General features: G+C 48.8%; 2 protein-coding genes across 5 annotated transcripts in view; one reads left to right on the top strand and one right to left on the bottom strand.

The window, feature by feature from the left end:
• CA12 (carbonic anhydrase 12) overlaps positions 1–17301 on the top strand; it is a 61577-nt gene extending 44276 nt beyond the window's left edge. Inside the window, exons 5-11 of one of the 4 annotated variants that reach the window (XM_068553220.1) lie at positions 1493–1588; positions 2429–2492; positions 2721–2878; positions 4232–4358; positions 13803–13835; positions 14704–14791; positions 15549–17301. In XM_068553220.1, the coding sequence (XP_068409321.1) occupies positions 1493–1588; positions 2429–2492; positions 2721–2878; positions 4232–4358; positions 13803–13835; positions 14704–14791; positions 15549–15618 (636 nt within the window). In that variant the 3' untranslated portion in view covers positions 15619–17301. Of the gene's footprint in view, positions 1–1492; positions 1589–2428; positions 2493–2720; positions 2879–4231; positions 4359–13802; positions 13836–14703; positions 14792–15545 lie in introns of all 4 variants that reach the window. The other 3 variants (XM_068553212.1, XM_068553237.1, XM_068553228.1) reach the window with 3 other exon arrangements.
• The window catches only part of USP3 (ubiquitin specific peptidase 3), a 301215-nt gene that overhangs the window by 266750 nt on the left and 11081 nt on the right, over positions 1–23384 (bottom strand). The window lies entirely within an intron of this gene.

The raw sequence follows: 23384 nt of genomic DNA, 5'->3' as shown, positions 1-23384 counted from the left end.
AAAATGGAAATGTTTACTAACCAATTGGTGGGGAGTCTCAGATCACAGACTTAACCTTGTCATGTAGGGGGAGGATGACAGATTCCAAAAGAATTAGGAGAAAGGACTGTGAAATAAAATGGAGTCACTTACGCCAAGGGGTTTTAAAATGGAGCTGGGAGGCCATTAAGGAGGTGAACCTTATGCATGTCCTCACCAGCGGGAACCATGAACTTCTGAACTGGGCCAAACCACAAATACTCCAAGGACTCTGCAAGAACACCTGCAACTTGTCACATTAACGAACTTTTCCCTCCCTCTAGTAACAGCCTTAGTATTCAACCATGTTTAGCCAAGACTCCAACTTGAAAATTCAACCATGTATTCAACCATGTTTAGCTTCTGCCTCCAACTTGAAAATTACAAAATTCTTTGTAATGCAAACCTCCCTTCTTTACCTTTAAAAGCCCCTTTTACTCCCTAGCAGGACACTGTTTGGGAAGCTACCCAAATCTGTGTGCCCCAAATCGCATTCTTTGATCCAAATAAACATTTTTTTTGCTTGATTAAGAAAAAAAACATCAGGTTAAACATTGTCAGAGTTTGTCATAACAATGTCTTAATGCTTACCTAGACTGTTTTTTTAAAATTTTTTAAGACTTTTTTTTTTTTAGAGCATTTTAGGTTCACAGCAAAATGCAGAGGAAGATACAGAGATTTCCCATAGACCCTTTGCCCTCACACGTGCATAGCCTCCCTCATTATCAACATGACTCATCAGAGTTTACCTAGACTTTTCAAACCCAAGATTTCTCAAAAACTTCTCTTTTCCTCACTTTAATAATGATAAGTAATTTCTGCTTTGAAAAAAAACGAGTTTAGAATGGTATTTTGGAGTCTACATTCATGGAGTAGCATTTTTGTTTCATGGTCTCTTAAAATATAGTTGATAAAACCTTTATAAAAGTCATGTTGTGATTGTCTCCACCTGAGAGATAAATGCACGTCCTGCTCTGGGTACAAGTATGATTAAGTTACAGTTGGAGGTTTACTACCCCGGCCCCCAGATCAAATGCAGAGTGGCCGGGCTGAGGCTGGGCAAGCCACATGGGACCATTTTGCCCCAGGCTCCAGAATAAGTAGGAAAAATCAGAAGGGAGAAGTGCTCCAAAGTATCCAAGCTTTTTCACTGCTAGTATAAAAACCAATTTGTTCATTCATTCATTCAATATCTATTGTGTACCTGGTACTTTTCAAGCACCATGTCAGACACTGGGATACCATGAGTGAATAAGACGGACAGACTGGCCTGGTGGAGTTTGCAGTCTAGAGGACTGAGAGAAAAGGGGAACACTGGGGTGGCCATGAGGCAAGGGTCTGAGAGGCCGAATCTAGCTGGGGATGGGGGTGGTCTGTCCCTCCCATTGGATTCCAGTCTCCTGCAAAAGTGAAAGCTTCCCATGGGTCCCTATCCCCTGATGGATAGCAACTCATCTCCCCTCTCCCACTGCAGCTGCATATGGTCTATTATAACTCGGACCTGTACCCGAATGCCAGCATCGCCAGTGACAAGCCAGAAGGCCTCGCGGTCCTAGCTGTTCTCATAGAGGTAAGAGATGTTGAGAGGCATTTTACGTGAAATTTGAAGTCAGGATGACATCAGACTTGGCATGTGGTTCCACGCACACCTGTCTGGTCCATTTCGGCTGTGTCTTGACTCTAAAACAGGGGCTATTTCCCCATAGGGTTCCTACTCTCTTGGCCTGGAGGCAGCACTTTCTGTGGCTGGACAGCAGAAATGGGCATGTCCTAGGTGACACTGGAAAAATGAGTCCTAGTCCCCAGCCCTATTGCATAATCAAGGAATTGCCAAGTTGGATAGGACCTGTCGTGGGTGGGGGAATCATTCACTGCTGCCCCATCAGATGCCTGATACAATTTCCAGTATCCAAGCTCCATCCTTTATAAGAACCCCAGCATAAGTTCTTTCCTTAATCCCAGAAAATGGGAACATCTCCTGATTTGCTTGCATTTTTCCCCCTAAGGAGACAGCACGTATGTCGTTTCTCAACATGCTTACTTGCCTGATTTGGCTTGCATGAACTCAAGCTCCCTTAAGTTCTGGTTAGAGAACATGCTATTTGTGGCCTTCAAGCTCACAGCCAGATAATCAGGAGCACAAGCTATACCTATTGCTCTGCGACACCCCAGCCCCGGTGCCTTGAGCTGGAAATAGGATGTCCTGCGATGCAAGAGGGCAGGACCATTCCGCCAACCCCCTGACAGCCTAGTGATGCATCATAACTGTCCTAGTAAAGTGGATCCTTTGGGGAGGATCTCAGCAGTGGTGATTACACACCCTCAGCAGAGCCCTTCCATTCACAGTTGTCAAGCCGAGCTCAGCCTATTGAATTCTGTCCCTGTTCAACCTGCCCCATCTCTATTGCAGATGGGCTCCTTCAATCCATCATATGACAAGATCTTCAGTCACCTTAAAGATGTAAAGTACAAAGGTGAGAGGATGCTTTGGATGCTTATTCACCCTCTGTTGGAGAAGAGTGCATTCACCCCTGTGTGATCTGAAGAAGAACACATGCAGGGGGCCGGGTTCTGTCTGTGACCAAGTCCCAGGATCAGATGGCTCAGAATGGAGCTAGTTCACCTTCCTAGTCCGTCATATGCTCAGCTGCACCTCTGCCTTGGGGAGCAAGGTAACATCATCCCCCAACATGTCCCTCCAGGCCAAGAAGTGTCCATTCCGGGTTTCAGCATCGAAGAGCTGCTGCCGAAGAGGCCTGAGGAGTACTACCGCTACCGAGGGTCCCTGACCACACCTCCTTGCTACCCGACCGTGCTCTGGACGGTTTTCCGGAACCCTGTGCAAATTTCCCAGCAGCAGGTAACTGTCGTGCTCTTCCTTGTCAGAGAGCACGTGGCACCTCGGACCCTACCACCACCCATATCATAATCAACGGCTTGATTTCCTCACTTAGAGTTTCATGGGCAGCTATTCAAAACCTCTCCAAATATCACAGGGGCTTGGAAGCACTTCAGAAATTACAGGCTGAGCTTCAAAAGTGGAGCTATCAAGTCAAGTGGGGAAAATGAATCTGTCTCCACAGTGCTTTAAATAAGAGCTGTTAAGCTGCGTTTCCTAATATATCCCTCAGTGGATAGTGTCTACCTCCCAGGCAGGAAAGAGCATGGCTCCTTTACAGGGGCAGAATCAAGATAGGATCAGGTTAGACTGTTTAACAAGCCCGGGGGGATGGGGATTACAGGAATGAGGAAGTGAGGATCTCTGCCCTCAAGAAGCTCACAGTCTAGTGTAAAACTGGGGGGACAGAGTCCTTAGGAATCATCTCTAATCCTCTCATTTCTTAGGTGATGAAAGCAAGGGTTAGAGTTGAGGAAACTTGGGGATCACCAGCTGGTTAGTGACAGAGCTAAGACCCAAAGATAGAGCTGAGTTCCAGGTCACTGCCGGTGTCTGTAGTCTGCAGCTGAATTTCATCAGGAGGAAGCATGGCTGCCCAGGAGACGGGGCCAGGGGACCGCTGCACACTGGCTCATGGCCCCCACCCGCTTCATGAGCCAGCACAGCTCTCACTGCTGCTCCTTCCTTTCTACTATGAGCTACTGATCTGAGTAGCCTCGATAAATGGCAGCAAGTAAGCTGACAGGAATAAAGACATGATGAATCAAGAGATAAAATGATCAGAAAGGCAGTAATATGTCCTAACCCAGAAACTGCCTTGGAAACAGTTACAAGATCTATGTGGGTGTATGAAAATACCATGGAACTAGAAGTCAGATGACCTGTGAGACCCTTGCCTCCCTCTTTTTGTTCCTTTTGACGGGACCATCAGACTAAGCCCCAGGCCCCTCTGATTCAGAGCTGGGCTCTGAATGAGGCTCAGGAGAGGAATGCAGTCTCCGTGGGAGACTGAGGAGCCCCTCACCACCCCAGGTTTCCCTCCCTGCAGGGCAGATTTCAGGCTCAATCAGGAGCTGACAGCACGAACCCTTCCGGCAGCCCCGGGAGGTGGGAAGACAGTGGGAAGACACACGGGCTCGCCCGAGCCCCATCACTCAGACACCCGCAGGGGAGGGGCAGCTTCTGGCTTCCCCACTGCTTTCTCAAGGGTCTCCCGCCAGGCCTCGGAGGTGAGATCTGGTGGTCCTCTCCCTCGAGGTCAGGCAAGGGGGCGTCACTCTGCCCGTGGCGGGTGTTTCTGCTCTTCCCCCGCAGCTGGTGGATTTGGAGACAGCCCTGTACTGCACACGGGTGGACGACCCGTCCCCTAGAGAGATGATCAACAACTTCCGGCAGGTCCAGAAATTTGATGAGCGGCTGGTGTACGTCTCCTTCCGACAAGGTGAGGAGATGCAGCGTGTGGCGAGTGTGGTGCCGAGATGCCTGTTTTGTATGAAATCGGGTGCACTGCTCTTGGGCACTGTCACTGATACCCTTAGGAGATGGGTTAAGAGCACTCTGGCTGCCAAGGGAACCAGATGCATGGGGAGCTACTGTGTGTGGGTTTACTGGGGTCTCCCTCCACTGACCTTGACTTCCCTGAGCCTTGGTAGAGAAGCACGAGCCAGGGCCTCCAGGCGCACGGACCAGAACCCTCATTAAGTCTGGGAGTCTCCCACAGATGGGGAAGACAGGATGGTCTGGGGGCCTCTCTGCCCTGAAGAACTACCTACCCCTTCTCCTAAGATACATGATAGGGCCCTTTTCATGAGATCAAACCTTCTAACTTCTTATAGGCTTTCTTGGCATCAAGGCCCATCTTTGGCCTTGCCCGGTGATTCCTGGCACCACTAGCACCACCAAGGTCCAGGGATGCTCCTTTGTAAGGTTTTAGAAAGTGGGCATAACCCACATCCGAGCCACAAGCAGCTCATGGTCTAATGTAGCAGGGCCCGTTAGACAAGAAAGTATCTTCAGAACTGCCTTTTGTCTCATCTCCTTGAAGCTTGCACAGGCATCCGAGATCTATATGGAATGAAGCTTAATAGTTTGGTTTCTTCCTGAGCTATGGAAGCTCAGTTCTTCCTTTTAAATCCGTAACCATAACTCCCCAGATGGACAGTTAACAACTTGACTTGCTCGGTATCTACATCAAGACAGCTGGTAGCTGGGGGTCCGGGGAAAGGGGTGAGGGGCCCACACTCTTCAAATCGCTAAGTTCACTTTCTCACATCACTTGTGGCCAAGCTGGGCCAAGGGTTCATATTTAAGGATGACCATTAACCCACTTGTCAGAGCATCAGCTCTCCTCGTCTCACATGGGGCACCTTGTTCTGTTGTTGTTCCTCTCATAGTGTGTGAGATTATAACTATCACCTGCTAAACTTAGTGGACCACATGAAGATTGAATTTCAAGGCCCTTGCCAGAAAGCTTTAGAAACATGCCCTTCTGAACTGACCCACACATATGGTCAGAAGTACGTCCTTCTCTGTCAGTTACTTAATCAAGAACCATCCAAGAATTTATCTTTTGGGTTCTCCTCTCCAGATGTCACTAGTTTAGGTCATTTTCCTCTTTTCACCAGTTTCTTGGTCTGAAAACTGAACCTATAAACAATGGCCCCTCCTAAAAGTTGAGGATGTACATGAGGATAACTATAGCAGCTTCTTTTCCAGGAAGTACCTCAAATGCACAGAATTATCCCCTGGTGCTCTATTCTGGATATAACATTCTCTTTTCCTATTTTTCTAAATGAAGTATGTAGTAGTCAAGGGTTAAACGGAAATACTTCAACTCTTAAATAAAATAAAATTCCTCCTGGAGATAAGGGACACTGCCCACATAGATCAGGTAGAATTTTGCTTGTGATTCAAGGAAAACAGTCAGCTCTGTTCTCTGGGCTAAGTCTCTACAAGTCACCAGGGATAGTGTGACAGATACTCCCCAACAGTCAGGAGACCCGGGTTCCAGGCCTCACCTTGTTTCCTCCTGGCTACATGACGCAGGCAAATCATGTCCCTTCTTTGGCCTTGGTTTCCTCAGCCATAAAATGATGGGTTGGACTAGGTGAGTTAAGGTCCTTTTGGTGCTAACATGTTCTGATTCTAAGTGGACATTAACAACCATCCATCCTGACTTCACGTGGCAGGGACAGCGTGTGAGGGCAGTTACAGAGGAGCAGAAGAGAGCACGCAGGAACTTGACATCCAGAAGTAACCCCCACGCGTACAATGAACTGTAGCCTCGGGGATAATTAGCCATCTTCGCAGACCAGTGCAGGTATAAGCTGGCGCCTATAGAGCAGGCAGTGCAGTCAGGCTGGTAACAGAGCGCTTCACTAGACCCTCCCAGTCTGGCTGGGGGAGCTTGAGGGGCCTCTAAGCAGAAACCCCCAGACCGGCTCCAGCTCAGGACGTGGAGATCACAGCCCAAATGCAGCTTTGCCGCTGCCCCTCCTGCACGGCTTACCCAGGGCTGCTGCTTCCAAAGGCAGGGCTGGACTGGGCTTTCTCCCTGGAGTTAAGAATCTGTGGCAGTTCAAGGCAAACCTGTTCATTTGGAGGCTGATTATAGAAACTTGGCCAGAATTCTCCCCTTCCCCTCATTTCCCAAAGACTCGGGCAGCAAATGGGGCTGTCCCCTAAGAAACAAGGATGAGGCAGCCCCAAAGGAGTGAAGCCCCAAACCTCATCCCCCCCCCAGGCGTGCCTGCAAGTCACAAGGGCCTTCTCACACCAACGTGGAGCGGGTCTCAGACTGTAACACGCCCTTTCAGGTCGATGGGGTAAGCTTGTTTGTCAGTGGGAACCTTGAGCAATTTGGACTCAATTGTTTGCACGCTCTTCCACTGAGGCATGTCTGTAATTAGGGGCTGGTTTAATTCAGGGTCTTCTCTGAAAGTTAACAGGAACTATGGGGTTGGGAAATGAAAACTCTGGAGTTTTCTGCCAGGAAAAAAGTAATGTTAAGGAAATCCTTTATGAAAGAAAGTGCACGGACCTTGAGAGGGGGATCTGAGGTTTAACCAAATTGGAACAACTGGGACTGAATCACTTAACTGGACCCTGTATTTTCTTCAACTAGAAAAGGAACACAGAGCTTGGTTTCTGTCCTTAAGAGGTGTAGAGTCTATGATGGCCCTAGGGCAGGGTTTCTCAGCCTTGGCATCAGCACGTCAATGCTGACGCTTGGAGCGGGATAATTCTCCCTGTGAGGGCTGCCCTTTGCACTGCAGGATGTTTAGCAGCGTCCTTGAACTCTACCCTCTAGATGCCAGCAGCGTCCCCCCCTTGTGACAGCCAAAACATCTCTAGACATTGTCAAGTGTCTCTGGGGGAGGAGGGGCAAAGTTGCCCCTGATTGAGAACCGATGCCCTACGGATTGTACAGTGACTTTCCTAGGCCCAGAACTTTTTTTTCCCACTCCTATCACAGGATTCTAGGGTTTTATATCACATGCCCTGGTCTTTATTCTATTCTATCCCAGTTTCCCATCTTCCTTTAGGATTTGAGTAGGTACTCTTCTTGTATAATTGGGGAGGGCCAAGGCTAAGAGAAGTAGATGAGAGAGAACTATTCACCCTTCAAAGAAGCATACCAGAGGCCCGCGCACCACGATGAAGAGTGGCCCCCACTTGCCGCAACTAGAGAAAGCCCTCGCACAGAAACCAAGACCCAACACAGCCATAGATAAATAAATAAATAAACAAAGAAGCATACCAATTCCTTCACCAGGGGTCCAGATGCCTCTGAGGTAGCAACTTTCTTCAGAATCCCCTCATCATTCTGTTCCTTCCCTTTCGTATGATTTTTTTTTTCTCTTGTGTATGTTGTTTCCTGTTGCCTTTGGTTAAAATGCCCTCTCCTTGTGGAGAGATGAAAGTCATGCCAGGCACTTTTTTCAGCTCTTAAAAAGTGCCTCTTCCAAGTGGCACAAATGGAAGTCTTGAGCTAAAGAGAGGAAACAAGACTCACGTCCTCCAGGTGGGGTCTTGGAGAGGAGGAACACATCCTGGGAGCAGTCCAGATCTCGTAGGAGTCAGCTGCCCGATGTGAGGAAGGAGAAAGACAGTAGAGGCACATCCATATAGTTCAGGGGCCCGATTCTCGGTTCCCCAAAGTTGACCTCTTCCCAGCCAAAGACACCAACACTGGGTCCAGATGGCAAAGGGTAATAAAGCCAGACCAATAAAACCCAAATGCTAATGTTATCAAGTTCTATTTTCAACATGTCAGGGCAAGAAAAACTTGAAGGACAAGAGGAAGCCAAAAAGTTTCTATAATCGTGTCTTCAGTGCGCTTGCTCTGAGCAAGTGCATGTCACATGCCTCAGAGCCTGGAGCCAGCTGAGGCGACACTTAGACAAGAACGCTGGGCAGTCGAGGGGTAGGGCTTTCCCCCTCAGCAGAGCTGTGGAGTAGCCTGATAGAATCTGCTTGACCCTGAGGGACCTGGGTAGTTTCATAAAATGTTTAAAAAAGAGAGAGAAAAAAACCTTACAAAGCTAAGATGGCTAATTATCTAATTTTTTGAGACTAGAATGTATGCTTTGTGGTTATTGACCTTGTCAACTTTCTAAAAGTCCCTATTTATAAATAAACTCTATTAGATGGAAAAAGATTAATTCTTCCAAAGGATCCAAATGAAAGACCAGACGCGTTCCCCTTAAAATCCCCTACCCCGGATACAGGGTCTGAATAGTCAGGAATGATCGTCAAATGTGCGAAGAAGCGGAGTCCTAGTCACACCTAATGCAGCTCAACACACCGCGTGTTACTGAGCACGCCCCACGTTAGCCACTGCGGGGAACAGAAAGCCCCACCAGGGATGTTCTCTTGCTCCCAGCAATAAGCCTCTGGCCCAGACAGCGGGAGAAGGGGTCAGGCGGAAACCTGGGACCACCCTTCGTGGTTCTGCTCGTCAGCACCAGCTGATCCTTCCAGCATGTCTCCCCTGCTCCCATCCTGCCCTGTGGGGCCTCCTTCAACATGGCAGGTGCTTTCATGTGTGCATGCTATTGACTTTTGCACACACGAGTCCCTTTGTCTGGGATGCCCCTCGCCTCTTCCACCAGGAAAAATTTTCAAGACCCAACTCCAACCATATCCTGCCAAAGTCTTCCCCATCCCCCCGAGGGTGACTTACAGTCTCCTGCTTCAGTGCAGCTGAACTTGTTCATCTGTGTTATAGTTTTTAGCACACCACAGGGTAATGATGCATTACCACGCAGAAAAAGAAGAAGAAAAAATATGCCTCTATTACCCACACACCACGAGCCCCTTAAAAGCAGGGGCTGTGGGCGTCTTACCAGCCTTTTGTGCCTGGCACCGTGCCTGGTGCTCATTACAAGTCTGAAGGAATGGAGCCGACCCGTCTCCCTTCCCCTCTCCCCACCAGTGTCTTCTCTGCAGAACGATCTAAACAGAAGCCTGACCGGTTGTCAGGTTTTAGTTTTATTAAGTCTTATTTTGCTTTGTTATCAATTTGCCAACAGCATTCAAATCAATCTATTTGTTGAGGAAAACGTAAAGATCAGAACGTAGCTGTCAAGTGTTGAAGGTCTGGGAGGGGGTTGCTGAGGGATGCCGTCAGGCCTTCTGTCATGTGGCCTGACAGGGGTAAGAGCCCCGGTCCCACCACCTGTCATTCCTGCAGCACAAGCAGCCTGACCTCCAAAGGGAACTGAGAGCATGAAGCACCCCGTGCTGCATAATAACCCTCGCCCACTGTCCCAGGGTTTAGGCCCCCTCAGAGCAGCACGGCTCTCTCTGGGCCTGCATTCCTGCAATCTGGAAGGCAAAGCCCTCAGGCCCTAGCACGGTCATAGAAAACCAGTTCCCACGTGTAATCTGGCAGCATCTTTTGGGCAGACTTATTTGTAGAAATTATTTCTTCAACGGGTTCCACAGTGTTAAGAAAAACTCCAGTAAAATATGTCCTCTTAAGATAGTTATGCTCTGTGGTTACGGAGGGCGTCTTCCTTGCTTTTCTTACCAAAGCATCATCCAAAGAGAGGACCAGCATTTCAGTTACTTGAGTCTATGACTTGTATTAAGCACAATAACTAGAGTTTTACCATCTGAAACTGGATTTTATATATTTAAACTCTCAAATCCCTGCTAAACCCAAACTCTCCCTGCCTCTTTTATAAGACCGGAGACTGCTAAAGACATACACCTATATGTATACGTATCTAATTACTGCGGAACATGTCACCTACTAAAACAGTCCATACTTTAAAATAATACACTGAAAGGAAAAGGATTGTATTCCTTTTATTCAAAACTCTGTTTGAATAAACAGAATTGCAAATAGACCTAGAAAATGCTAGACTTGTTTCAGGAACGGCAAGCTGTGTAAATGAGCTGCTTGTTCCTCCCGCTGGACTTTTCTGTGTGTGCACCTGAGGCTTCAGAAGACCTCAGACGCAGTTAACCAGCATCCCTTGGTCCAGCAAGATGCCCGTGGAAGACGCAGCACCTGAGCCAGCCAGACAGGTAGCAGTGCCCCGTGGCGAGCGGCTTGCTGATCTTCTCGGGGGTCTGTACCTTCCCGGGTGAGGCATGTGGTACTGGAGTTCTTCTCTATCTGTGTGATTCCTTCTGTGTGGCGTACTGTCCTACTTCTGCTCACCCTGACTCGTACCGGAGCCTTGTATGGAGAGCAGGCAGCTGTCCCACGTCTGTAATGGCACGTACCCTCGTACCTGCCAGCTCAGGAGCCCCTTCGTTGCGTTCTCACCCCGTGCCTCTCATGGGCCGTCTCTGTCAACCAGCCTGTCTCGTTTCTCCTGTCTGTCCCACTGTCCTTCAGTGGGAACTCCCTGTCTCATTTGCCATTCAGAAACCATTTCTGTGTTTAATCTGCAAGTGAATCTTTGCCCCTCCCTGCACCATCTTTGATGCCTGTTCTCTGCAACATCCCAGAGGCGCTGCGGGGATGCAGGCTTCGGCTTCTCTCTCTGGGCACTAGTTCTCTAGTCGCCCCAACAGTTCTCCTGATGCCTTCTGTGACCTCCCCTCTCCCTTTAGTTAGCAGATGCTCTGGCATCTGCCTCCAGTGGGACCCAAGCCCTGCGCTTTATCCAGCTCAGCAGAGGAGCTCTGCTCCTTGATGCTTGGCGCTGTCTCACCTGGCAGGAGATAGCATCCCAACGTCATCTTTCTGCCCCGGGCTTCCTGGCGGGTAGAATTCCCACGAGGCACCGCCCTCGCTGCCATTCCTCTTCCCAAGGGGCTTATGCTCTTCGCTTGCTCAGTCAAGCTGCTTTGTTTTTTGCTGCATCAAACACTTGGCTGTAAAGCATCTGTCCCAGTCTCTGGGGACTTCCTTGTCTTCATACCTGCTTGGTCTTGTTTCATTGTTTCCAAGGAGAGGCAACTTAGGCCCTAAGCAGTCGTCATCCAGGAGCAAGGAACCCACATTAGCGCCCTGGATTAAATTAGGCTGTTGTTTATAGGGCCTAATACAGCCAAGGACACTGCTCAGTGACACAGGAAAGCCAGACTCTCCCTCCAGATCAGCCACCCAGCTGCGCCACATGCGCATGAGAAAAGTCTCATGCCTGGGGCCTTGCTTCCAAGCCTTCACTCTGCTCCCTAAGACCATGGCCTGAGGGTACCTCCTCCAGCCCCAGAGTGGGGCTGTCAGTTGTCTGGGGGCCTGTGTGGCTCTGAGGATGTTTGAGGTGACTGTGAAAGCGACGACTTTAGAAACTGTCCAGTTTGGACGGCTTAGCCAAGTGGTTAGGCTTACTAGTAACAGTTTTATGTGGCGAGAACTAGTTTAGTACCACAAGCATCTGGAGCTTTAGGAACAAAAAACAAAAGTGTATTTCATCAAAAAGGCTTGGAAAAGAAATCACGACTAGTTGGGTTTTTTTTCAGTGGTTGTTGTTCTTAAGATCCTAGAGGCCTTGGTTACCTCTAGGTACCTTAAAAAAAAAAACAAACAAATTATAGTGTGCAGAGGCCACAGGCCATGCAGGGAACAGAGCATGTGCTGTACAAACACTTGATGCTTTCCCCAGGGGGAGACTCACGTCCTGAGAATCTCCCCAAGACACAGACTGGTCCCTGTGTTCAGGGCAGGGAATCAGGCGAGGGGAGCCACGCTCTCTGCCAGCTGGGAGGCCGCGGGCTACCAGTGGTGGCCGGCAACAGCCAAGAGAACAGGCCACCCTGCCCTTTGTGGACGGCTCCTATCCATACCTGCCCTGCTTATCCTTTCAACAGTCTGGGGCCACCCGGGACAACTAGGGCCCAGCCGTGGACCAGGGAGGCTATGGCTCAATATTAGACTGTGGAGGAAGACAGTAGGGAAAGAACTCGGGGCTGATGGCCCCAGGGGAATCAGCCAGACTGGGGCCAGATGGCAGGAGAAGGGGGTGAGCAAAACCTCACCCTGCAGTCTCAGGTCTGGTTCCCCAGGGTATCAAGTGCCCCAAGGGGAGGTGGTCCCCGGCCCTCGGCCTGCATCTCACACTTGATCGGGGCTCTCCCAGGGTCTCCGTCGCCATGGTGGGCTCTATGGGCACAGGCTCTCCTGAGTGTCTGGCTGGGTGGCCACCATCTGCACAACTCTGGCTTCCAGTGTGAACTGGAACCCCCCCATCCCCTCCCCCCCGCCACAAGCTAGAAGTTTCTACTGAGATCAGAAAACCACCAGACAGGCAGGTGTGTGTAAGCAGACTTTCTTTAGATGGAGAATCTGACTGGAAGAATGAGGAGTAGCTCTGAGAACCTGGAAGCAGCTGGGGTAACCTGGGGGCTTTGTGACTGGGCGCCTCTGTGCTACTCGAGAGGACAGACTCACTCAGGGCCCTCCCCAGAGAGGTTCCTAGCAGGCTGACCACGGGATTTCACCTTAGATCACTGGGCACTATTTCAGCCCCACTGAGGACCCCACTAACTCACCCCATCCATCTCCAACAATAACTTGCTGAAGAAGCCACGCTCCTCTGTTTCCATGTAGCAGGGAAGAGAGGCTAGTATGGTGGAGGGGCTTCTCCAGTTTGTCCAGTGGGGCCACAGCAAAAAAAGAAAGAAAGAAAGAAAGAAAGGAAGGGAGGAAGGAAGGAAGGAAGGAAGAAAGGAAGGAAGGAAGAAAGGAAGGAAGGAAGGAAGGAAGGAAAGGAAGGAAAGGAAAGGAAAGGAAGGGAGGGAGGGAGGGAGGGAGGGAGGGAGAGAGGGAGAGGGGAGGGGGGGAGAGAGAGAGAGAGAGGGAGGGAGGGAGGGAGGGAGACAGGGAGAGAGGGGGAGAGGGGGAGAGAGGGAGAGGGGGAGAGGGGGAGAGGGGGAGAGAGAGAGAGAGGGAGAGAGAAAGAAAGAAAGAAAGAAAGAATGAATGAATAAATAAATAAATAAATAAATATAAATAGAACCAAACCATGACAACATTACTGGATGGGGATGGGTGTAGAAGGCTGGTGACAGGTTCCAACCAAGCTCTGCTGGCCCCAGCCAGCTAGAACCTGGCAGCTTCCTTGCTGAGGAAGAGAGATAGGTGCCAGAGAAGCAGATGACAGCTCACCAAGGTAGACTCTGATTCTCACCCTTCCTCACCTTCCAAGTTGGCCATATTGTATCAAAACCTGAAGTCTTAGCCGCACAAAGAGACTGTTGTGATTAAAGGAGCATCAGAGGGAGGGATCACGGTGTGAATTCCCTGGGTGGGCAATTCCCTCTACCCCATCAGGCACCTGAGCCAAGAGTGAACATCCCCAAAAGGGCTGCATCAGCCCTGTACTTCCACCCAAACAAAAGGTAGAGCTTTGCTCAACACACTGGTCAAATCTGCCAGGGTTTGACTCGGTTAATTTCCAGTCTTCTCCTCTCCCCTTTGAAGGGCCAGACCCTACGTACACAGGACTGAGTCTGGGTACGTGGCCAACCGGCCGTGCATGCTGCAGCTGGGTGATCACTGTGATTCTCGGTGTGATCTGGGCCTGTGATTCTTCAAGCCCATCCTCTCTGCTTCTCCGTGCTATCACTCTGACTCCTGACCCCCTCCTCACTGTGTGTCTCACCCTCAAGTCACTCTCTGATTTAAAGATGAGCGGCCAATCAAATGCTCCCCTGATGAACGACCTAATCACTTTATAGCATGTGTACATTCAAAGAGCCTATCCAAGACCTTCTGTTTGCCAGGATGGGAAGCCATTGCCTAAAAACTAGGCCTAAGCCCAGTATGGAGGTTGGGTGACCAGCCAGTTGACCTTGGCAATGGGCCCTGGTTGTTTTGGACTGCTTAGGACTGTGTAATGGAACTTGGGGCCAAAGCTGATAAAGAGGCATCTCAAGGGGCCTTAAATCCAGCAAGCAAAAATGGAATAAGTTCTTATTCTGTAGCCCAGGGTTTCTCAAAGTGTGGTTCATGGACCACATATATCAGCATCAGCTAGAGGTGTTTGGTTAAAATGCAGATTCCTGGGCCTAACTCCAGATTGAATCAGAGTCTCTGAGGGTTGGGCTCAAAAAAAGTCTACATTAGACACAAGCTCCTCAGATGATGCTGGTGCAAGTTTGAGAACCCCTGCTGGAGAATCGCTACAATTTGCGAATGGCCCCCTGTGAGTACTCCAGCCAATCCTACTAGGCCAAAGACCAGAACCTGAGAACAGAGATGGGGAAATTACACCTTTCTGTGGATGATTCTGCAGCTGTCACTTGACTGTGCACACATGTGCTATGGGGATGAGATGAAGGGGAAGGGAGGATTGTAATGAGTGTGCACTACCCCTCAACAGGCATCGCCCTTCCTGTGGCCCTGGCTGGCGTTCTGGGCATCAGTATGGTCCTGGCAGTATCCATTTGGCTTTTCAGAAGGAAGAAGAGGTGAGTTGGTTTGGGCCCAAGATGGGAGTGGGTGGCTTTGTGTCCATGAGGATTGATCTGTTTGGAAAGGCAGCCTGCAGAACGAAGAGCCCTGTCACCTGTACCAACACTTATCCTAGGAGTGCCATTTCCCAAACACCACTGATCCAGTGAGACACTGGGTGCTGGTGGTTCAAGAGTCAGTGCGCTCAGAGTTGGAGGTGCGTCTGCCAGCTTTGCTGCCACTGCTGAGACCTTGGACGAGCCTCTCGATTTGGAAGGGAGGCCCCATTTACCTACACACAAGCGCCAAGGCTGTCTTCTTTCTAAGATCTTGACATCCGGTTTTTCTTCTCTGAACCCAGAAGAAAACTGAGGGAAATTTTTTGATTTCTTACTCACATTGATGCCCTTTGCTTGTGTTTTTATTGTCGTGTTTAGTTTTTCCTAAAACCTAATTTATTTTTCCTGGTATGAAAAAAAGAGCTTGTCAGAAACCCTGTAGGAATCAGAGATTTGAAGCAGGGTGGTAATGAGACCTTCGTCAAAATGCAGGTCTAGTATCGTCAAGCGTTAAAAGAGAACAGTTGAAAAATGAACAGGTTCCCTTTTGCTTTAATGCTTTATTGGGGGGCGTTTCCTCCCAAGACCAACAGAACTGGAGAAAGGTCTCCAAGAGAGGAATCTGACTTGCCTCATTCCATAGCTGAGTTGGGCTGCTCTTGCCTCTCTTTCCAGTTTGACTAATAACACTCATGTGTCCTTGCTGTTCCAGCAGCAAAAAAGTTGCCAACAAAGGAGTCATCTACAAACCAGCCATCAAGCAGGAGACTAAGGCCCACGCCTGAGGCCCTGGCATGCCCAGGCGTGTCCAAGGAAGGACTTGGCTTTGGACACAACCTGCTGTGGCTCCCTGGACACTTGAAATACCTGAGGGTTCTCTGGAGTTCCACCCACAAGCACCCCAGACCCTTGGGGGACCCCACCATCCTGATGCCATGCCACCGCCAGTGGGAGCGTGGATGGGGAGAGCTCGCCTCGGAGGTAGGAGGTCTGAGCTGTCTGCTTCGCGAGCGTGAGACCATGAAGTGGTCCGGATTCTGGGAGCACAAACCACGTCGCTCGCTGCGGGCTGTTACTGGTTAGAACACACTCTTATCCAGGGCTTCACCTGAACGTGGTTTCAAGTGTCCCGGGAATTCTGTTTCTCGTCCATGCCTTCAGACCAGCACACGGACTCTCTCTGCGCTCAGACTTAGGCTCCACTCTTGAGACTCAGTTTCCTTCCCCAGGGAAGGGCTTGTTGTCTGCTTTCCTTCTGCTATGACAACACCTTTAGTCTGACCTTACAGCCGGGGGGACGGGGGTAACAGGAAGGGTCAAGGTGTCCGAGACAAAAAGAAAACAAGAGATATTCTTTGTAATATAGTAGAGGCATTTTCCAAGTCCTGCCCTTTGTTTGTTTGTTTTGTTTGTTTGTCTGTTTAACCTCTTTATTGGAGTATAATTGCTTTACAATTGAATCAGACGCACTGAATGGACCTCAGAGAGAGAGAAGACACGTAAGATCTGGAAGAGTCTCACTTTGGAATGACAACTGGAATCAGAAGTTGCTTGTCAAGTGTGAGGACAGAATATTAAGCCCGACCCAACCTCCTGTCAGGGCTGTCGTTATGTTTCATACTTTACGGATTTTATAAATAATTTGGCTATTCCTTGAAAATGTGTTGTTGCCTTCTCTCTCCTCGAGGAGACGTGAACTCTGAGATGACCTAAGCTGCTTTTGTGTCTAAAGGAAACAGAAGCAAAATGGTTGAAGAGTTTTGTCTCTCCTGCCCAAATTTTATCTCTGCCACCTTTGCGGTCTGTGTCCCTACTGTCAACCTGGAATTGGGACTTACCAACTTCTCTGACTTGGAAGAAGATATGGAGCCATGGCTGAGTTAAAGTATATTTTCAAACTATGAAAGCAGCAAGTTATCTGTGCAGGGGCTGGCATCATGGCATTCAGGGACCAGAAATAATGGAATGTTGCAAAGATCCTTCGTGGTCTTCCCTCCAAGTGACAAAGACAGTTTCTGAGATGACGTAACTCCTTTATTCTCCGCCCACCGATATAAGAGACCAGCAGAGACCAGTTAGTTCCATGACTGAGAAGGAGGTCCCCACCACCAACCTCTCCTGGCTGGCACCTTGCAGTTCACAGAGAACCTTCTGATTCCCACTCTCATTTTGACAGCATGAGATGTCCTCCTGAAGCATAGGTTTCTTTAGATCATCTCTTTCCCTCTCCTCCTCCCTTGACTTTGAGAAGTCTTCTCTCTTCTCTACTGTCTTAACTTTGTGTAGTGATGGCGAGCCTTATGTCTTTGTAGCTTGTTTGCTAGGCGGAGTTACAGATGGAGACTCGGGTGTGTGTGTGGGTGTGTGTGTGTGTGTGTGTGTTTGTGCGCGCGCGTGCGTGCGCGTGCATGAGACCTCTGACCGCCCTGGAGCCAGGGGTGGCATCCGGCCTTGCCATTAGCACACCAGCCTGATGCGGATCAAATGACAGCAGCGACAGCCCTCAGGACTGAGCAGTGGGAATTAGACGATGCTTTCTCGGCCTCGTCCCAAAGTTGCCCATCAGAAACCAACAAAAACCACTCCAGAGCTGTGAGGCTGTCTTTCAAAGAGCTCTCTACAGCTTTTAGGGACGGATTTTGTGAGAGCACAGAGAGAGCATTGTACCTGGCACAATGGCTGTTCATAAAAAGGGAGAGTTATGGGGGAGGTGAAAACAGTGACAGTTTTCCTGCCCTCTCCCTCCTCAGCACAGCCTGGGCTCTCGGCCCTCCTGGCTCAGACAAAACAAAGCCAGGGAGAGGGCTCCAGGGATCAACAATGTCACCCTCCTTGCTACTCCGTGTGGACTCCTGAGGATCCAGCCCTGCAGCTGGGAAAGCTTTCCTCAGGTTCTCACTCATTCCCTGCCACTGGCTGCCTCTACAGGAAAGCACTGCTGAAGCTCCTCTGCCTCCCACCGACCACTGGGAGGGCCCAGGTGCTGAGCTGGACGCAAGGCAGGCGAAGGTAACAAAGACGAGGCCCCGGCTGGGGCAGGGACACAGGGAAGGCCCTGGCTTCTTTGCCTCTCACGAAGGGGAGGTCTTCAGTCTCTTTGCTTTGTTTGGTTACTGTCAAATGGTAAAAGCCTATACTTGTTTCCTTAATAAACATTCTAGGACTTTGCTGCATTGATTATTAATCCCATTTTAGGTTCCACCTTAAATTCTTTTCCCCTTCACTCAACTCTAAATTTTCATTGAAAATATCTGATCTATATTTAGATTTCATATAAATTTACCTTTGAAAAAGCATATTCACGTACCCAAGTTGCTCCAAACACAAAGTTTTCCAAATAACTGAATCAATTATCAGCTTTTAAATTTAAATTTATTAAAATAAAATAAAATAAATGGAGTTTCTCAGTTTCAGTAGCCACATTCAAAGTACTCAGTAGCCACGCATGGCCAGTGGCCAGTATAGCCACTGTGCAGATATGGAACCCTAACCTCCTTTGACATATCCTTTGGAAGGGTTAAACCTAGATGACTTGCACACAAAATAAACCCTGGAAGAAAGCTCTGGAAGGTGAGGATGGGGGACAGGATACAGAGATGGGGGAATCCAGAGAGGGTGGATATGGAGGATGGGAGAAAAGAGGGCATACGGAAAATCAGGCCCAAGGGAAGCAGGCCAGCAGCCCTTAGGCGTGGCTCCCCTTGTCCTTGCACCCCTTCCCCTCACTCCTTCCGGGGGTCCCCAGCCCTCCCTGCCCTGGCCACACCCTTCAGCCACGCCCTGGGGTCCAGGTGCTCAGCAGTGACCTGGCCTAGGGCGTCCTTGCCTTTGCGGGAGCTCCCGCTGCGGGCATAAGGGCGCCTGGTTAACTTCCGGGGACCTTGCTGCAGGACCCTGGCCAGGTGCCAGGTGCTACCTGCCCCCTGTGCCCCCAACACCCCCTCCTGATCTCCTCGGAGTCTGAACATTCCTGCACCGCACAATGCGGTGTGAAAGCATTCTCTACTGGAACCTGCCATCCTGAAGGGGGCGAACGCCTGAAACCCGAGTCTCTTGACTTGTTAGCTGTGCCCTGTCCCTCACGTTAGAAGGAGTCACCTTCCTTCGAGATGTGGGTAGAAGCTCGAGACCCACTTACAGGAGGAAATGAGACCTCCGGGGCCACCTGCTGGGCAGCAGAGGTGCCTCCTGGACAGTGGGTACCATTTTGGCGTCACCACGCATATCCGCATTGGACACGGCGGGCAGGCAAGCCTGGCCCTACGTGGTCCTCTGGCTGGGATTCAACTGCCGCAGGGTGTAAGGGAAAGGTGCGAGGCCGAGACAACACTGCAGAGGAGGGTCCCTCTGCCCCACTCATATGCCCTTTCACTATAGAATGATGGGCAGAAACAAGGGCCAAAGTGCTCTGTGGTATGGAATTATTCACCAAAAAAAATTATTGCAGGTCAGCATATCATCATGACTGCAGGTCAACCGGGGATTCAGTAATGCCTCCCACTTGTATACCCTTGACTGTTTCGACGCACCTTCACGCCTTTATGCAACAACCCAGGGAAAGAGGGAGCGCTGCCCCTATATCTTATAAGTGGAAAACGAAACAAGGGCTGGAGCTCTGGGCTGAGCCAAGGCCACGCAGCTCCCGCAGTGCTCTGATCTCCAGCGGCAGCGCAGGGTCCGCCCTCCACAGCTCCGGTGCCACAGAAACACCTTCTCGTAATAGAATTTGCCATATGCTTATCATAATCATGCCACGTCATAAAACCCCACAGGATAAAGGCCCTAAAGGCATTTGTGCCAACAATTTCTGGAAAATCAACGACAACCTCCCGCCTCCAATCTGCTTCATAACATTAAACTCTGCCATCTGCTCCGGAAAAGTCTGAGCAAGTTCTGCCAACTGCCAGCAGACAAAGGAGTCAGCTTAACTCCTGGGATGTTACCCTCACCTCTAATTCAGTGAACCAAATTCCCAGGGACACGTGCACTGAACTTTCTCTCTTCCTGAAGCTGAACTGGAGACAAGGAATAAATACACACACAAATATAAACAAACACACACATATAAAAATTCCATTTGTATAAAATTCTTAAAAATGCAAACTAAACTATAGTGACAGAAAGCAGATCAGCGGTTGCCTGGGGATGAGGTGGTGGCTGAAGGGATTACGAAGGGGTATGGAAAACTGTTGAGGTGATGGATATGTACATTATCTTGACTGTCGTGATGGTTTCTCTACATATGTCAAAACGGCTCAAATTTCATACTTTAAATAGGTGTCATTTATCTTACATTAATTATACCTCAATAAAGCCATAAAAGAAGAAGAAGAAGAAGAAGAAAAACCACACAGCCAAATAACATCCTGCCCCATCCTGGCATTTCCATTCAGAGCTTATCCCCTTGGTCCATCAAGAAGGAGAAGCCTGGGGAGGGGGAAGGGTAAGCTGTGAGAAAGTGAGAGTGGCATGGACATATATACACTACCAAATGTAAAATAGCTAGCTAGTGGGAAGCAGCCACATAGCACAGGGAGATCAGCTCAGTGCTTTGTGACCACCTAGAGGGGTGGGGTAGGGAGGAAGGGTGGGAGGGAGGGAGACGCAAGAGGGAAGAGATATGGGAACATATGTATATGTATAACTGATTCACTTTGTTATAAAGCAGAAACTAACACACCATTGTAAAGCAATTATACTCCAATAAAGATGTCAAAAAAAAAAAAAAAAAAGGAGAAGCCTGGCCAGGCCTGGCACACTTCTCTGGGACTTGTCCTGTGGGTGGGAGCCCAAGAAGGAGCGTGATCTCTACTCACAGGGCCACTATGACCTCTCCACACTGTAAGTCAAAGCCATTATTTCTGCTCGAGTTCACTTGTTTCAAATATTAACTTTTAATCACCCGCTATGAAGACAATAAACACAGGGCCTACGGGTTCAAGGGCACACTGAGACCTCTATAGCAACTCTGTGCTGGTGATGACAGAGTTGACCAGCTTCTCTGAAAGCAGCAAAGACTCTTCTGGTGAGGCAGGTAACATAACCAGTTAGTTCATCTGCTGAAACTAGTTTCCCAAGCTACCTAGACATCCAACAGGTCTCATGCATCTTAGTTTCTCTCCTTCCCAACCACTCGACACACAACCATTTGAAAAGTTTTCCTGAATATGGTACATCCTTTTCATGGAGAACAAGCATGGTCAGGAGCTCATCACTCCCTCTTAGCCACTGGGTGAAATCTGGATTAATCTCCTGTGATACTGGGATATAATACGAAATATGTACTTGGTCTTTGTCTTTGGTTCCTGGCACAAAGCTCCTAAATGTTATTCATAAGAAGCCCTTTTAAGCCACACCTCAGCTGATGCTAAAGAGGTGATGAAGCTTGGAGGATGGGGGCTGGTTTCCAGAGGAACCAACCATGTGACTAGAGGGTTAGAACTTTCAGCCCCACCCCCAGCCTCCAGGGAGGGGAGAGAGGCTGGGAATTGAGCTCAATCACCAGTGGGGGTGGGGGGGGGGTGGGGGGTGGGACTTCCCTGGTGGCGCAGTGGTTAAGAATCTGCCTGCCAATGCAGGGGACACGGGTTCCAGCCCCGGTCTGGGAAGATCCCACATGCCACGGAGCAACTAAGCCCGTGCGCCACAACAACTGAGCCTGCGCTCTAGAGCCTGCAAGCCACAACTACTGAGCCCACGGGCCACAACCACTGAAGCCCGCGTGCCTAGAGCCTGTGCTCCGCAACAAAGAGAAGCCACCGCAATGAGAAGCCCGCACACCACAACAAAAAGTAGCCCCCGCTCACCGCAACTAGAGAAAGCCCACACGCAGCAACGAAGACCCAACACAGCCAAAAAATAAATAAATCTATAAAAAAAAAAAATCACCAATGGGGAATGATTTAATCAATCACATCTGCATAATGGGACCTCCATAAAAACCCTAAACAATGGGATTCAGAATGCTCCCAACACAGAGGTGCTGGGATAGTGATGCTCCCAGAGAGGGCATGGAAGTCCTGTGCCCTTTCTTCATGCCTTGACCTATGGACCTCTTTATCTGGCTGTTAATATCCTTTGTTAATATCCTTTATAATATCCTTTATAATAATCCCTTGTTAATATATCCCTTGTTAATATCCTTTATAATAAACTGGCAAATGTAGGTAAATGTTTACCTGAGTTTTCTAGCAAATTATCAGACCTGAGGAGGGAGTCATGGGAACCTGTAATTTACAGTCAGAAGTACAAGTGACAACCTGGGACTACACTTGATGTCTAAAGTGGGGGCAGGCTTGTGGGATTGAGTCCTTAACCTGTGGGGTCTGCAATATTTCTGGACAGTTAGTGTCAGAATTGAGTTAAATGGTAGAACAGCCAGCTGGTGTCCACCGAGGACTGGAGAATTGCTTGGTGTGGAGAAACCCACACTTCTGGTGTCAAAAGTGTTATAAGGAAACAGCGTTTTCCTTTATCTCTCTTCTATCATTCAAAGTAATTTCCAATTGACTTTCTTTCTCATACCTCCTTATTCAAAAGCAAAGATTTAATGAGCAACCACTGTTTGCTAAGCACAAATTAAGTGCAACCACGATTTAGATAGATAATTGGTATCACAATCTCATTTAGGGAGACAGAGAGAAAACATTAACCATAATATATAGAAGAGTAGTATGAAAAGATGCTATGTGTCTATTAACAGAAGAAGGACTAAACAACTGTACTTCCATAAGATGGAATACCATTCAGCAAAAAGTTACAACTTACTGATATACCCCAAGACATGAATCTCAGAAAATTATGCTGAGGAAAGAAGTCAGATACAAAAGAGTACACTTTGTGTTATTCCGTTTTTATGAAGTTCAAAAGTGAAACTAATCCACGGTGATAGAAGTTGGAACCAGCAGCTGCCTCTGTGGAAGGTACGTGGATTGACTAGGAAGGAAGCAAGGGAACCACCTGGGGAACAGGAAACGTTCTATAGCTTGCTGGGGTGGTGGTTACACAGGCGTACACATTTGTCAAGACTCATCCAACTGTATGCTTCAGATCGGTGCATTTTACTGTATGTAAATTATTCCTTGATTTAAAAATATATATGTGTTAAGGAATCACAGTGGAAAAAGCCACTTGTTTTTCTAAGTCTAATCAGGAAAGACTTCACAAAGGCTGACACTTGAGCAGGACCTTGCAGGAGGAATACGACGTTTTCTACCTGGAGCGAAAAACAAGAACAAAGATGGGGAGGTTTGAGAGCTCACGGTGCATCGTAAACAGAGGCCTCGGGGATGTGTTTGAAAATGTCTGGGAAGGGAGGACAGGGAATGGTGAGGGGCAGGAAAGTGGTTGGGATCAGAGTGTGAAAGGCCTTTTATGATATACACTTTCTAAAAAGGACAACAAGAAATCATAGAAGTGCTTAGATTATGGTTTTGTCTGACTACATAAATAATATATGCTCTGCATGTGGAATCTAGAAAAATGGTACAGATGAACCGGTTTGCAGGGAAGAAGGTGAGACACAGATGTAGAGAACAAACGTATGGACACC

The sequence above is a fragment of the Eschrichtius robustus genome, chromosome 1, assembly GCF_028021215.1.
Source record: "Eschrichtius robustus isolate mEscRob2 chromosome 1, mEscRob2.pri, whole genome shotgun sequence".
Taxonomy (NCBI): Eukaryota; Metazoa; Chordata; class Mammalia; order Artiodactyla; family Eschrichtiidae; genus Eschrichtius; species Eschrichtius robustus.
Note: the sequence above shows the minus strand (reverse complement) of the source record. Positions and strands in the feature narration are given on the sequence as shown.